The following is a 15,017-nucleotide window of genomic DNA, read 5'->3' on the forward strand; positions in this document are numbered from 1 at the left end:
TGCAGTCTTCATTAATCTCGTTTTTTCAGGATCTTTTTCCGGCCACAGCGATGTCGGAGATTCGTTGTTTTACCGTATTCGTGATGTTCACGGCACACCCGTGGTCTTATCGTGGCGTGTTTATATTCTGACGTTAGGTCAGACGATAGAAATGCCACTTGCGCGCTTAGAGTAGCAGACCAACTTCAAACAGAACTTGATTAACTTTCACACACATTTATTAAAATAATAACAAGCTCAAAAATTACTTAACTTGATTCTGGATGCTATTTACAATTGACAATCTGAAGTTCCTTTGGTATTGCTGCGTTAATCTTATTCTCACATACATCTCTGATACTTGACAAAAGTGTCTATACATTTATCTTCACGGCTATGTAGAGGCATATGGTAATATTATTATGCGCAGACTGAAACTTCACTATAGACTGGTAGAGACAAATGTAGAACTCGTACAGACTGGTACAGTCTAAAGCAGACTGGTGCAGACTGGTGCAGACAAATGCAGAATGACTAATCGGAGGTCTTTACACTCATTATAATACCTCGCGCGTTCATGTATCACTAGGTGAGTTTGATCCATGAGGAGAAAAGCTTGTACGTTGGCTGCGTTACATGTTAATACACAGACTGGCGGAAGCAGAATTTGGTCCGTCTCTATGGAAGTGCCATCCTGTAGTGCGGAGACGGGCGAGCCTGCGCTGTTGTGCTTAGCGGGGCGCGCTCTAGTGGGAAAGTTGTGTGTGCACTGACTACGCGCAACTATGTACACAACAAAAATACAGCATATAGAAGAAAACTTCAGTAAAATATGGGAGATCTTGTAACATGCGGCAGGCTTGTAAGCCTTGGAAGATGACACTAGCACATAAAATAACAATACCCATTACAGGCGACGACGTTAACTGTGGTGACAGGGATGACAACATAAGCGCAAGGTAAAGTGGTGATTAAAGGAAGGTCATGGCGTCTACACACTCATTAACGTTGCAACCTGTGTGAATGGTGCACAGCTCCGTCTCTATGCACATGAGCGAGTAACACCTGCGCATGCTTACAGCAGGACAGCGGGGTCATAAGTGGTTCCAGTGCACACACGGCAGCAACGCATTAATGCTATTGAGGAAGACAACCAAACCAGAAGGAAGCTGGTATGTCTGCTTCTTTTGTTTATGAATACATTAAGAAACGTAACAGCAGGTTTTGAACTCACCCATTGATTAGTTCACGGCTGGTGAAAGGAGCGTTCGTGACATTGTTTATGGATTTAAGAGAACATGAAAGTAAATTCTCTGTTTTCGAATGTATAACGGTTGTTTGATGGATTAACAGTAAAAACCAGCTGTAACGTCAGTAGTGCATCTTTTCCAAATATATGGGTAGTGTTTGCCCTCTAATTGATCTGTATTATCAATACAGAATCGGCCATACAACACTGTGTAAAATATTAAGGAAAGTTGGTAAAGCAGTGTGGAAAGTACTGCACAAAGAGTGCATCGCGAAATTCACAGAAGAAAAGTGGCTGAAAAATTGCAGGGAATTTGAGAAGCTATAAGATCTGGAAGATGAAATGTCATCAACCTGAGGGGGAAGTTGAAATAACAGTAGAAGAAATGTTTTCGCTGATTACTTTATAGGCAGTGCTAGAAATGTACCGTGGAGAGACAAATAGTCATAGTGACATTAAATCAGTTTATTCCCAGACGTGAAAAATTATTCAATTTATATCACTATTCAAATGTGTACGGTTATGTATTTTGTGGCAGAAATATATTACTGCCATGAATGCACTGAACCGACTGACGTAAGAGAATTTACTTTAAACTGCTTTTGTTAGTTGAGGACTTTGTTCATTCCAGTGAAAGTACTGTCCCCAGGAAGCAAAGCATCTACATCTACATCTACATGATTACTCTGCAATTCACATTTAAGTGCTTGGCAGAGGGTTCATTGAACCACAATCATACTATCTTCCTATCATTCTACTCCCGAAGAGCGCGCGGGAAAAACCAACACCTAAACCTTTCTGTTCGAGCTCTGATTTCTCTTATTCTATTTTGATGATCATTCCTACCTATGTAGGTTGGGCTCAACAAAATATTTTCGCATTCAGAAGAAAAAGTTTGTGACAGAAATTTCGTAAAAAGATCTCGCCACGACGAAAAACGTCTTTGCTTGAATGACTTACATTCCAACTCGTGTATCATACCTGCCACACTCTCTCCCCTATTACGTGATAATACAAAACGAGCTGCCCTTTTTTGCACCCTTTAGATGTCCCCCGTCAATACCACGTGGTAAGGATCCCACACCGTGCAGCAACATTCTAACAAAGGACGAACGAGTGTAGTGTAGCTATCTCTTTAGTGGACTTGTTGCATCCTCTAAGTGTCCTGCCAATGAAACGCAACCTTTGGCTCGCCGTCCCCAAAATATTAACTATGTCGTATTTCCAACTGAAGTTGTTCCTAATTTTAAGACCCAGGTACTTAGTTGAACTGACAGCCTTGAGAACTGTACTATTTATCGAGTAATCGAATTCCAACGGATTTCTTTTGGATCTCATGTGGATCACCTCACACTTTTCGTTATTTAGCGTCAACTGCGTCAACTGCCACCTGCCACACCATATTTTCTAAATCGCTTTGCAAACTGATACTGGTCTTCGGATGACCTTACTAGACGGTAAATTACAACATCATCTGCGAACAACCTGAGAGAACTGCTCAGATTGTCACCCAGGTTATTTATATAGATCAGGAACAGCAGAGGTACCAGGACGCTTCCCTGGGGAACACCTGATATCACTTCAGTTTTACTCAATGATTTGCCGTCTATTACTACGAACTGCGACCTTCCTGACAGGAAATCACGAATCCAGTCGCACAACTGAGACGATACCCCATAGGCCCGCAGCTTGATTAGAAGTCGCTTGTGAGGAACGGTGTCAAAAGCTTTCCGGAAATCTAGAAATACGGAATCAACTTGAGATCCCCTGTCGATAGCTGCCATTACTTCGTGCGAATAAAGAGCTAGCTGCGTAGCACAAGAACGATGTTTTCTGAAACCATGCTGATTACGTATCAATAGATCGTTCCCTTCGAGGTGATTAATAATGTTTGAATACAGTACATGCTCCAAAAGCCTACTGCAAACCGAAGTCAATGATATAGGTCTGTAGTTCGATGGATTACTACCCTTCTTAAACACAGGTGCGACCGGCGCAATTTTCCAATTTGTAGGTACAAATCTATCGGTGAGTGAGCGGTTGTATATGGTTGCTGCTTAGCCTATTTCAAGCTTTAAATGGCCACATTCGAGCAAAAGCGCCACCTCTAGAACACAAACACAAAATAGTTGAATACTAATGTCTTCCTATAGCATTTTTCTCTTGATTCTGTGTTTTAAAGAACCCTCAAAAAACTTACGCCCACTATAAATCGTGCGTCTCTCTTCCTCATCTTGTCGTGTTAGTTCTTGGGGTATGTGTCCCACATTTTAGGGTATTTTTTCACCGCTTCGATGACCAATTCCACGTCCAAACCTGCTGATCCATGGCAGGCGTTGGCGGCTGTTTCTGGGTTTCGAAAGCATTTGCACAGCCCCATTCACCTATGGTACAACGACGCTTGCGTCGCGGCAGCCGGTGAGATCAGTTTATTCCCGTGATGTGCGTAGCTCCGTCATTTCATACGCACTACTGAAACGCGGTAGGAAATTACTCCGCGAACTCGTTATAATACATAGCTCGTGTGTGTCGGGCATGAAGCCGTCTTTCTGGCCTACACTTTTGGTCAAATTACTTTTCCGCACACAGTATATTCCTGCTGTGGCGAGCGGCGGTCGTGTGCCCTTTGAAGCGCTCAAATTCGTGAACATTTGTTATTAGTCTAAAAATTGTGCTGATACCGTGTCTTCTGACTACTGTGCTGATGCGATCTGTGACAGTTTTCGCGAATGGGAGGAAAAGGTTTGCTTAAGTTGCTTCTTTTTTTCACTAAGATTTCCAGATGTTACTGACCTTGTTTAGGTTTGCACTGGTATGTGAATCTGACCTCTGATGATGTCTCCAGCACTGGAAGGCAAAATACTAGGCCGAGAAATACGCCTAGTACTGTGGTCCAGTGCCCATAGCACGAAAATCGCCGAAAACGGAGACGTTTTCGTGCATTTGTAGCTAGTATGAATAATTTCTACAAACAGAAAAATTAAATGAACTTTCTTATTTCAGATGAATTCATCAGGAGGGCGGAGAAGAAGAGAGAGTGGTTCCTGGAGCAGGACCGCTACACCTCGGACGAGAGCAAGAGGCCTCCAGACAATCACTACGCCGACGACTTGTTCGGAGTGGCGGGCTCCTTCAAGAAGCTCTCAGTGGACTGACGCCGTCGCAGTTCATTGTGTAGATTCTGTCCCTTGTGGACAGTTAACTGTGGTACACAGGGTGAACTGGGAATCCACCAACATAGTTTCAGAGTTGGCTTTGCGATAATTCCTGAGTGTTTTGGTATAACGGACACATGGCCTCCGGTAATACGTTACTGAGTGCAAATATTCAGTTTGATGTTTTCCTGCATTCTGTTCCTTCTGCCTTCAAAGCTTCCTAGCCAACATTGTCAAAAATTTTTCTCTAAATTTATAAACACTATAAAAATGGGTTTGCCTTCACCTACTCTATTTGCTATGATAAATCGTAGGATCATAATCGCTACATATGATTTTACATTTTTAGAGAACCCAAACGGATCTTCCCCAAGGTGAGGCTCCACCATATTTCTGAAAATCATTCGTGTTAGTATTTACTAACCATGACTTATTAAACAGATGGCTCCCTATTATTCGTCGCTGTCAGCGCCTGCCTCCTGTAAAATAGAAATTGTTACAGTTAGGATTTCTAGCCACCCTCCCCCTTTTGCTTTGTATCACAATTGCACTGAAAATATTTGGTAATTTAGTTAATAAAGCACGTAAGTCATAATTAGATTATTATTCTGTAACCAGCCACTGAAGAACACGGGTTCATAATAGAAAAATACTCGGGAAATGTCCTTCAACAAGGTCTGAGATATTGTCAGTGGTTCGGATTCACCTAGTTTTGTCATAAAGGTGTTCTTCCATAGGGAATAGGTCAATAAAACCTCCACTACCTCACTGAATGTTCCCTGTAAACCTGTCTGTCACAGATATGTATCTTGTGTGAAAGTGAAAAAATAAAATAAGATATTTGCTATCCTCGATCTTACGCATTTTCTCCTATTAAACTTCCTTCTTCATTAATGTTAATGACATCAGGCTCGAAACGAAAGAAGACAAGCTTCATGATGTTCCGTTCATAGTTACCGCAATCATCGGCACTGTACGTCAGGAACTGTTCCTACTTTACGTTGCTTAAGTGCGTTGGAGATCTGTTTCTAGCAGTGGTAGAAGAATATTGACTCAAAAACTCTCCACTCTTCCTGCCATCATGAATTAGTTCTAGTATATACGAGAAATACTCGTTTGAAAAGACCTCTCTCTCTCTCTCTCTCTCTCTCTCTCTCTCTCTCTCTCTCTCTCTCCGTCTCTCTCTCACACACAAAGACATACGCAGTTCCACTCATTTCAAAGATTTTTGTGTTCTAGTAAGTAGAGATTTACTTCTGCACGAGACCGAGCAGATACTACAACATACACAAAATGTTACATTACTTTAATAAACTATGAACAACATAAAATACCTAATTTGGGAAAAACTCCATGTCGGCAGGACTGAGACACGTATTTGTTAATGTCGCTGACGGTATAACTTATCACTTGATACAGTATAGGACGGTAGACATCAGTTAATGTGTACTCGATTATTAACCTCAGTGTACAATTCCGTCTTGTGACGCGACTCTCACCGCTGGTTCTGAAGTAACAAGATGGCTGTCATCGTAAGCGATGATCGCTGAGTGGTCTGAGCGGCATTATGCCCTGACGTAAGCAATCTTCCACAAGCGGCGCCGTATGGAAACTTTCGAAGCACTGTCTACGCTTACGTCTTCATTCGTTGCTCCGTCAGGCAGCGAGTGCCCTTACTTGCGGTTTCGTCGTGAGGTACAAACTTTGACGTGAAACTAACTCTATTCACACACTTTCAAATTAAATTTCCCCGTATACTATCTTTCTTTTACCATCAATTACAGAGTTTTTACTTAAAAATTTAGTAATCGTAACTAAATTGAATATATTAATTTAAATGTATAAACCGAACTGTTTAAATACATATAATTTTGATAATAAGTCGATTAACATTGCTTGGAATAAAATAAGATGTAAAAAAGAGGAATGGAACCCCAGCTGATGAGTTGCCAGTCGGTGAGTTTCACAGCTTGGTTACGGCACCGACACGCTAAATGCTGCTCAGAAATTCCTCACACTCTATCAACATACCTTTATAGCAAATTTTACCTTTCCCTACAGCCCACTGAAGTGAAATATTCCCGAAAGTTGAAAGGTCATCTGCTTCTACTCACGTAGTTGGAGCAAAATAGGTGAGCCACACTGTACCATTTTAATCAGAGTAGTGTAACTGATTTAATGTTGTTAGATTTTTCGCATAATGTTGTTTTGGTTTGTGAATAACCTGTCACTGTCTGTTTCTGTGTCTTCAATGAGTGTGCATCTACGGTTTCTCTGATGTTCGAATAAATGGTATGATGATGTCAGTTCGATCTTTTTTTTCTTTTTTTTTGTATAAGACATTTCGATTTGCCCTCCAAACCTTCCATTTGTTTCTGTTTAATACTCACTAGTTTACTCGTTTTATTTCCTGAATGCGTGTGTCTGTGACACTCGACTTACGATACAGCTCCCTCAGTATTCTGCAATACATTTCAAAAATTATTTAGTGTCTCTTGGTTTTGAGGCCCATAATAAAATAAACTTTACCTTATATTACATTTGGCTAAAGTGACCCACCATTCTGCTTTAGAAGATTAATTATTTACTGAGGGTAGACAGGCATGCCACTTGTCACTGATAAATTAGACTAGTTAGCTGTTTCCCAGATGGGTAATGTTGAGCTTCCACTGGCTTTTATACAAGTATACAAGTTCACAGTTGCTTTAAGGGCACAACAATCAGGGAAACAAGGCTTAATAGGTTTTTGGGGCTTCTTCACAAGAGATAAATAATATCTTCTTCGTGAAAAGTAGATGTCTCTGACCTGTTGCTGTAATCGGATGGCGCATTCAGGCTAATTAGGGAGACATCATGAGGACTACAACGTATCCCTCTGCCTCGATATTGTGTACTGGAGTGCTCTCTCCTAGTTAGATAGATGTACAGTCGTGCTCAAATGTATCCGAAGCACCTGAATTGCATTTCGCCTGATTCGCATGCTACCCACATAACGCAGATGTCTAGGAGGTCATCTAATTACTACTCGGTACAGTCGTTTGACTATTGAAAATGGTTCCAATAAGTCACCACTAGAAAACACTGCTCTGTATCGCAATAAATCAAGATGTAAAGTAATACCAAGGTACTACAAATATCAGGGAACACATTATCATAGATAAGACTGTCATTAAGGCTTGTAAGCTCGCATTTGTTACAATAAATGGCATACCTGAAATGTTAGCACTCTCATTATAACGTCAGATAGGTAATGCACGTAGTAAGTTCGTCGTATTCATGATTTCTTCTTCAAAGTAAGATACCGTAATTATTATTTAACACAAAAGTACATTGAAAATTTAAGTTATTCACGAGCAGCTAGTTGAGAATATGTATGAAGTTCAAATGACACGACGAACCGTCTCGTTCTTCATAAGGATACAAACTCATGTCATTCAGACTAAGCAACTAACAGTCATTCCTGAGTACGCATACAGAGAGTGATATACCTCGATTTTAGAGAGTATCAGTTAGCAAATATCAACTTTAAATTAAATAATGTAAACATTTTTAACGGACGCGATTACCTACCCAGCATCTATTGTCCTTGTTAACGAAATACGCGAGACGTTAAATATAGCTTCTTCACAAGTAATTTACTTGTAATGCCGTGAGGTAAAGCTTTGTGTTGGACAGGTATTCGAACCCAGAACCTAATCGGATTGTTATCGAAGCACAATCAACTGTGACATTCCGGATTTTCTCGGCAGTAGGTAAATGTTTTAACAGAGATGACGAGATGAAACATTAATTTTTCCCTTTCCAGGACTCCAACCTGGCACCTATCGCTGTTATATTCTAGAGAACACGAACGTTAAATATAGGTTTGTTACACAAGCAGCGACATGTGAGCATGTTTGATCTAGAAATGATATGGCGAAGAGTTCAGTGCTAACTGGGAATCGAACCTCACACATATCGTTCTTGACTGAACACAAAGAGACGTAAGTTACCAAAGTTTTCTCCACCAGCAGCTCGGAATAACATCCTTGAACATACAGTGATCTCGCAAATAGTTGTGTGTCTCACTGGGCGCCAAAAACGTCACATATAGTCAGTGTTGACAACGAATTAAAATACATTACAAATCAAAATTGTTATCCACCAGCAGATAGGTGTTCTCATACTAGAACTTTAGCGTTCGAAGTTTTCAGAGTATTGTATGCGTGTGTGTAAATGCCTTCCAATGCCCACTCAAGGGAGACAAGGATACACAGTCTAGCTTCAATATTATAAATACACCTCAGTTTGTGGATGAACTCAGACTTAGGTTGATAATTATTTTGAATATTTAGCAGTACTGTACCCACTGGTGTTACACTCGTTTTCAACCAATGATTCCCAAGTTACAGGAACACTACATGTCGTACCTCTTAGATAAAATAGTTACGCAGTGCTATAAGATGAAAAGATCAACCTGACACAAACTATGGGAAGTTTGTCTCACAACCTTCTTATCTGGATAAAGAGCTTTTCCTATTTGAGATATCTGTGAACGTTGCTGCATAAGACGATTTAAGAAGAAACTAAATTCCTTCAGCTACAATGTTTAAAGAAATCGTCTTAACGACACTAAATCGTGGTTGTGAATCGTTTACGGGCCGTACTCTGCTGGATTTCGCTGGTTGGAAGGCAAAATTCTAACTCACAAATTTCACAGAAGGAAAAGGGGGACGAAATATCTCCCACTGGAAGTCACGCTGTTTTATTTAAATGATTACAAAATCAGGTAAAATGAACAGTGAGGTTGTCAGTATAAGCACATTACTGTTGTCAGTATGGTGTTGCACTGCCCAGAGCCTGTAATGATAAAGGGCCCGTTTAGATCAGCGATATTGTATGCAGAAGTGGAAGAGAGAGCATTACTAAATTCTACAATCCGTCTGCATTGCATACACATACAAATTACATCTACAGCTACATCTACATCTGCATCCATACTCCGCAAGCCACCTGACGGTGTGTGGCGGAGGATATCTTGAGTACCTCTATCGGTTCTCCCTTCTATTCCAGTCTCGTATTGTTCGTGGAAAGAAGGATTGTCGATAAGTTTCTGTATGGGTTCTAATCTCTCTGATTTTATCCTCATGCACTCTTCGCGAGATATACGTAGGAGGTAGCAATATTCTGCTTGACTCTTCGTAAAGGTATGTTTTCGAAACTTCAACAAAAGCCCATTCTAAGCTACTGAGTGTCTCTCCTGCACCGGAGTTTATCTATCATCTCCATAACGCTTTCGCGATTACTAAATGATCGTGTAACGAAGCGCGCTGCTCTCTGTTGGATCTTCTCTATCTCTTCTATCAACCCTATCTGGTACGGATCCGACACTGCTGAGCAGTATTCAAGCAGTGGACGAATAAGCGTACTGTAACCTACTTCCTTTGTTTTCGGATTGCATTTCATTAGGATTCTTCCAATGAATCTCAGTCTGGCATCTGCTTTACCAACGATTAACTTTATATGATCATTCCCTTTTTAATCACTGCTAATGCGTACTCCCAGATAATTTATGGAATTAACTGCTTCCAGTTGCTGACCTGCTATTTTGTACCTAAATGATAAGGGATCTATCTTTCTATGTATTCGCAGCACATTACACTTGTCTACAATGAGATTCAATTGCCATTCCTTGCACCATGCGTCCATTCGCTGCAGATCCTCCTCCATTTGAGTACAATTTTCCATTCTTACAACCTCGATATACCACAGCATCATCCGCAAAAAGCCTCAAGGAACTTCCGATGTCATCCTCAAGTTCATTTATGTATATTGTGAATAGCAACGGTCCTACGACACTCCCCTGCGGCACACCTGAAATCACTCTTACTTCGGAAGACTTCTCTCCATTGAGAATGGCACGCTGCGTTCTGTTATGTAGGAACTCTTCAATCCAATCACACAATTGGTCTTATAGTCCATATGCTGTTCCTTTGTTCATTAAACGACTGTGGGGAACTGTATCGAACGCCTTGCGGAAGTCAAGAAACACGGCATCTGCCAGGGAACCCGTGTCTATGACCCTCTGAGTCTCGTGGACGAATAGCGCGAGCTGGGTTTCACACGACCGTCTTTTTCGAAACCCATACTGATTCCTACAGAGTAGATTTCTAGTCTCCAGAAAAGTCATTATACTCGAACATAATACGTGTTCCAAAATTCTACAACTGTTCGACGTTAGAGATATAGGTCTATACTTACTGTTACAGTGTACTAATTGAGCTCAATGAGTGAAGTGCTTATTTTCCGGTGAGAAAGAGCACTGACAAACAGTCTTTGCAAAATTAGGTTACTTAAAGTAGTGTCACTTTGAGCTAGAATTTATGGTCAGCGACTAAGTGTAAGGTCAATGAGTCGGATGCGGGTTTTGCGAATGTGAAATACTTTTCTGCATTATAGAAGCGAATATTAGATGTGGACTAATATTGTGAAAATTTTGAACTTGGGTAGCTTAGAATGAAATTCTTTATGTTTATTGGAAAGGAAAACAATTGATTTTGTAAAACATTCTCTGTCATACACAACTTGAAACAGGCCACGTCGACCAAATCATATGGAAGAACTGACAGCGACGTATATCGGAAGGCAGTAAGATCACTTGGCTTTTGGTTTGGCAGTATTCGACAGCCATTTCTAGGCACAATAAATTAAGGAAGGCAACGCGTTTTTGTTATCAAGTAACGTCTTCATCAACTACTTTAGTTTTAATGTAACCTACGAATAATTGCTGATGTTTGGTATTAACAAGTAAAGGATTCCATAGACAGGGAAAGAACATCTTCTTGGGCAACTACGTATATAATTACTAAAAGGCATTAAATTATCTTCAAGCACATATGTTCCAGCAACGGCATGAAGAAAATTCTAGTAATAATGACGGTAATAATCGAACTTCACACTTCACAATGGATTTTATCGAACTACGAAATTTGCTGAACTAGTGAAATTTTCGAAATGGCCTCACATTGAGGCTATGGTGCCTAGAAGAGTCTTTACATCCCGCTGACGTAAGAATAGCATAATATCCGCGTCAGAAGCTTGCTTCTACTTAACCATTTAATACACCCACATTTTTTTCCACCGTGACTAATGTTGTAAGCTACGCACATAATCCATTACAGCACACTCCTGGGGCTGGGAAATGTAGCCACAATGGTCTGGTGGAACGAACTATCACAAGTGCAATGCGTGGGTTCAGGCATTTACCTTTAAGAGGCACAAACAGGTTTACTTTACCTCTGGTAACCACAAGAGAAAGACGTTATAATCCCGAATCCGCATTAAGCATCACGTTCCTTCATTACCAACTGAGCAGAGTCGGTTTACGCTGGGAAATGACATAGGCGGAAGTCATAGTAAACAGAAATACTGTCACCAGTAAACTCATTTACACTAGAAAATTTTATTATGTTTGGTGAACCTATAGTCATTTAAAGGAACATGGCTCTTATTTTATTTGTACTTGATTGAACTAGAGACGTTGAAAAGTTTGGTGCTGGACTGTAATTGGAATTCGAGGACCTGAATCTCTCAGAACAGTACAGTTCAATGATTTCGCTCCTTTTCCGAAGACTGCAGTCTTCTCTAGCTCTCCTCCAAAGCAAAGTATGTGGGCTGAATCCTGATCCAGCACAAAAATATTCATAATTTCATTTCAAGCCCTATCACGTGCACACCAGCCTGCTAGTGAAAAATAAGGTGCATTTTAAATGCCTGATCATGTCTTGCCAACAATCGCAATAGGTGTCATTATTTCTGGTCAAACACGCATACATCTTACTGCTGGTGAGTAAGCAATTGATACTTAAGCTATATTCGTGGATGATAAGGAAGGACAGTTGGTGTGCGATTCGATTGTTGCTCAGGCCCAAAAAATTTTATCCTCATAGATGCAAACACCTAGCAGCTGGTAAGGAAAACCGATATGTAACATTTGATTTTACTTAACTAACAATCCTATTACGTGTTGGGTTCGTATCTCCGTCACAGAACTTCACATCAAGCGCTTCATCTTTAAATACATGTACACTTTGTTACTTCTGAATTGAGATACATCGGACATCTTTCGTGGTTAGTTAACAGGGACGAAAGGGTCATCATAGGAGTCCTGGATGAGATTTGATTATATTAATGCTTGTTCCATAGATCATGAATACGACATTTCGTAATGATGTGGAACGTGTAATTTTAACGAAAAATTTCTTTACATACCATGAATCAATTACTTTACAACAATTTTTTATGATTAATAAAATTCTTTTCCGGGCTATTATGCCGTGGTCTGATGGATTTCGCATTGTAACCCGACGTTTCGTCCCCATCTGCGGAGGACATCTTCAAGGGGGTTCGTGGCTTCTGTTAACTTCCGAAACACACACTGTCTCACTACTGACAGCAGCAAATTTTTGTTTTCACGTGCTCCCGCGCATAGGCGTGACGTCACATGTTTTGAATACGCGAGCGCAATTGGCCGTTGTCGGTTGCCGCCGTCCGCTGTTGCTATCATCCCATGGCGGAAGACTGGTACACATCTTCTTCAGCACCGGCATCCAGATGTCATTCAATTTCACGCCCTCCTCCTTCCTATTAAAATTCCTGGGGTGTTTCATAATCTCTATAGCCTCTCTGTAAAGCCTTTCATGATATCCGCTTGTGGCTGCCAGTACTTGAGTTCTATCAAAATAAATGTGGTGGTCTCCTGACTGCAAAGCGTGTCCCGCAACAGCTGATCTATCAATCTCTCCCCTTCTGCAATTGCCCTTGTGCTCTTCTAGTCGTTTTTTGACCGTTCTTTTTTTCGTACCCACATATACCTCCCCACAACTACACGGGATCCTGTAAATTCCTGCTTTTTCCAGCGGTTTACGAGCATCCTTAGCTAATCTCAGGTGTTCTTGTATCTTCCGGGTAGGTTTGTAAATCACCGCGATATTCCGTTTTTTCAATATTTTCCCTATGCGGTCAGTGACGTCCTTAATAAAAGGGAGGAAAACTTTCGATTTTGCAAGCGCTTGTGCATTGCTATGATTTTCACGCGGCGGTTTTAACGCTCTTTTTATCTCAGCAGCCGAGTAACCATTCCTGAGTAATGCATCAGTGAGGTGTTCCAGTTCCGTATCCAGTAGCCCAGGTTCACAGATGTTCCTCGCTCTATCCGCCAACGTTTTTATTATACGGCGGCAACCGACAACGGCCAATTGCGCTCGCGTATTCAAAACATGTGACGTCACGCCTATGCGCGGGAGCACGCGAAAACAAAAATTTGCTGCAGTCAGTAGTGAGACAGTGTGTGTTTCGGAAGTTAACAGAAGCCACGAACCCCCTTGAAGATGTCCTCCGCAGATGGGGACGAAACGTCGGGTTACAATGCGAAATCCATCAGACCACGGCATAATAGCCCGGAAAAGAATTTTATTAATCATGACAGTTCCGGCCGTGAAAGTTTACATTTTACAACAATTTTTTACTTACTATCATTCTTTTTAATTTTAACCTGTCTCTCTCTCTCTCTCTCTCTCACACACACACACACACACACACACACACACACACCTTTTACTTTTATTTGTTTGTTGTGCTCGACTATCGGCGAGCCACGAAAACATCCGTCAATGAGTTTCTTGGTTTTGAGTACACTTACGAAAGAAATATAAAAACAACTATGAGAGCTACTGATTTATGATGCTTAGTTTGCAGTGAGCTCTGAGTATTAATAATAAATACGTTCCAGTCCCTAAACCTAGTTACAGAAATGTGAATCAGACGGATTAAGTATTGCAGGCCGTAGCTGCCGCGTCTTTGAGAGGCCAGCTATGGTCACTGCCCAGCTACTGTAGGATCACATCGGTTCGTCTTCTTCCTGCTGGTAAAGTAACTGAGATTTGGCAACAAGGCAAGGTATGTTTGGCAACTCTGTGATCGACGAGTTACTTCCTGCTGTGCACGGAATTAAGCTTCAAAGTTCACTTGACTTTTCCTGCCATTTCCATTGAATAATCTGAGTTATTATCGCTTGAGGAGTAACAAAGGATTGTAAATTTACGGTTTTCAGCCCAGGAAAGTCGTTGCACGTCGAAATCACAACTAATTTCGTCCTTTAAATAGTGGTTTATGAGCTCTAGCCACTATTGGCCCCGTAAGAGGCAACCTAGACCCATGTCTCTTCCCTAGCTCTGTGGTAACGTGCTGACATGTGAAAAAGTGTCTGCTATGGTTTGCGGTTCCATTCTTGCTAACTGTAACGTTTCTATCCCTGCTGTGAAAGAGCTACAGGCAGTTAGATCAAGCATCGATAAGGAAATCGCAAGAAAATACTTTCGGCTCATAGTGCGATGGAGAAAAACCTACAATGCTGCCCAACAGGTAACGCCTCCTTCCGCTGCTGGCAAGCAAACTTTGGGTTTCTAGGAATACATAACTTTATTTATGGAATGCCACATTTGCATACCACTTGAGTATGGCACAGCATAACAATCAAACACAGACCTAATCGAAATCTAAGTGAGTAGTATTTTACCAATTAATGCCGATAGAGGCACGCTTGTGTAGCTAGAAAATTGAGTCAAAGAGAAGAGGACTTGGTGGTCTGTTGGATT

The 15,017-nt window shown here is 41.0% G+C and overlaps 1 protein-coding gene across 2 annotated transcripts in view; it reads left to right on the forward strand.

Moving 5' to 3' along the window:
- Positions 1-5,237, forward strand: part of LOC126272156 (retinol-binding protein pinta-like) — a 139,868-nt gene extending 134,631 nt beyond the window's left edge. For both annotated transcript variants that reach the window (XM_049974788.1, XM_049974789.1), the window contains exon 7: positions 4,232-5,237. In XM_049974788.1, coding sequence (XP_049830745.1) covers positions 4,232-4,383 — 152 coding nt within the window. In that variant the 3' untranslated portion in view covers positions 4,384-5,237. The remainder of the gene's footprint in view (positions 1-4,231) is intronic.
- Positions 5,238-15,017: the final 9,780 nt, after the last annotated feature.

The sequence above is a fragment of the Schistocerca gregaria genome, chromosome 5 (assembly GCF_023897955.1).
Source record: "Schistocerca gregaria isolate iqSchGreg1 chromosome 5, iqSchGreg1.2, whole genome shotgun sequence".
Lineage (NCBI taxonomy): Eukaryota > Metazoa > Arthropoda > Insecta > Orthoptera > Acrididae > Schistocerca > Schistocerca gregaria.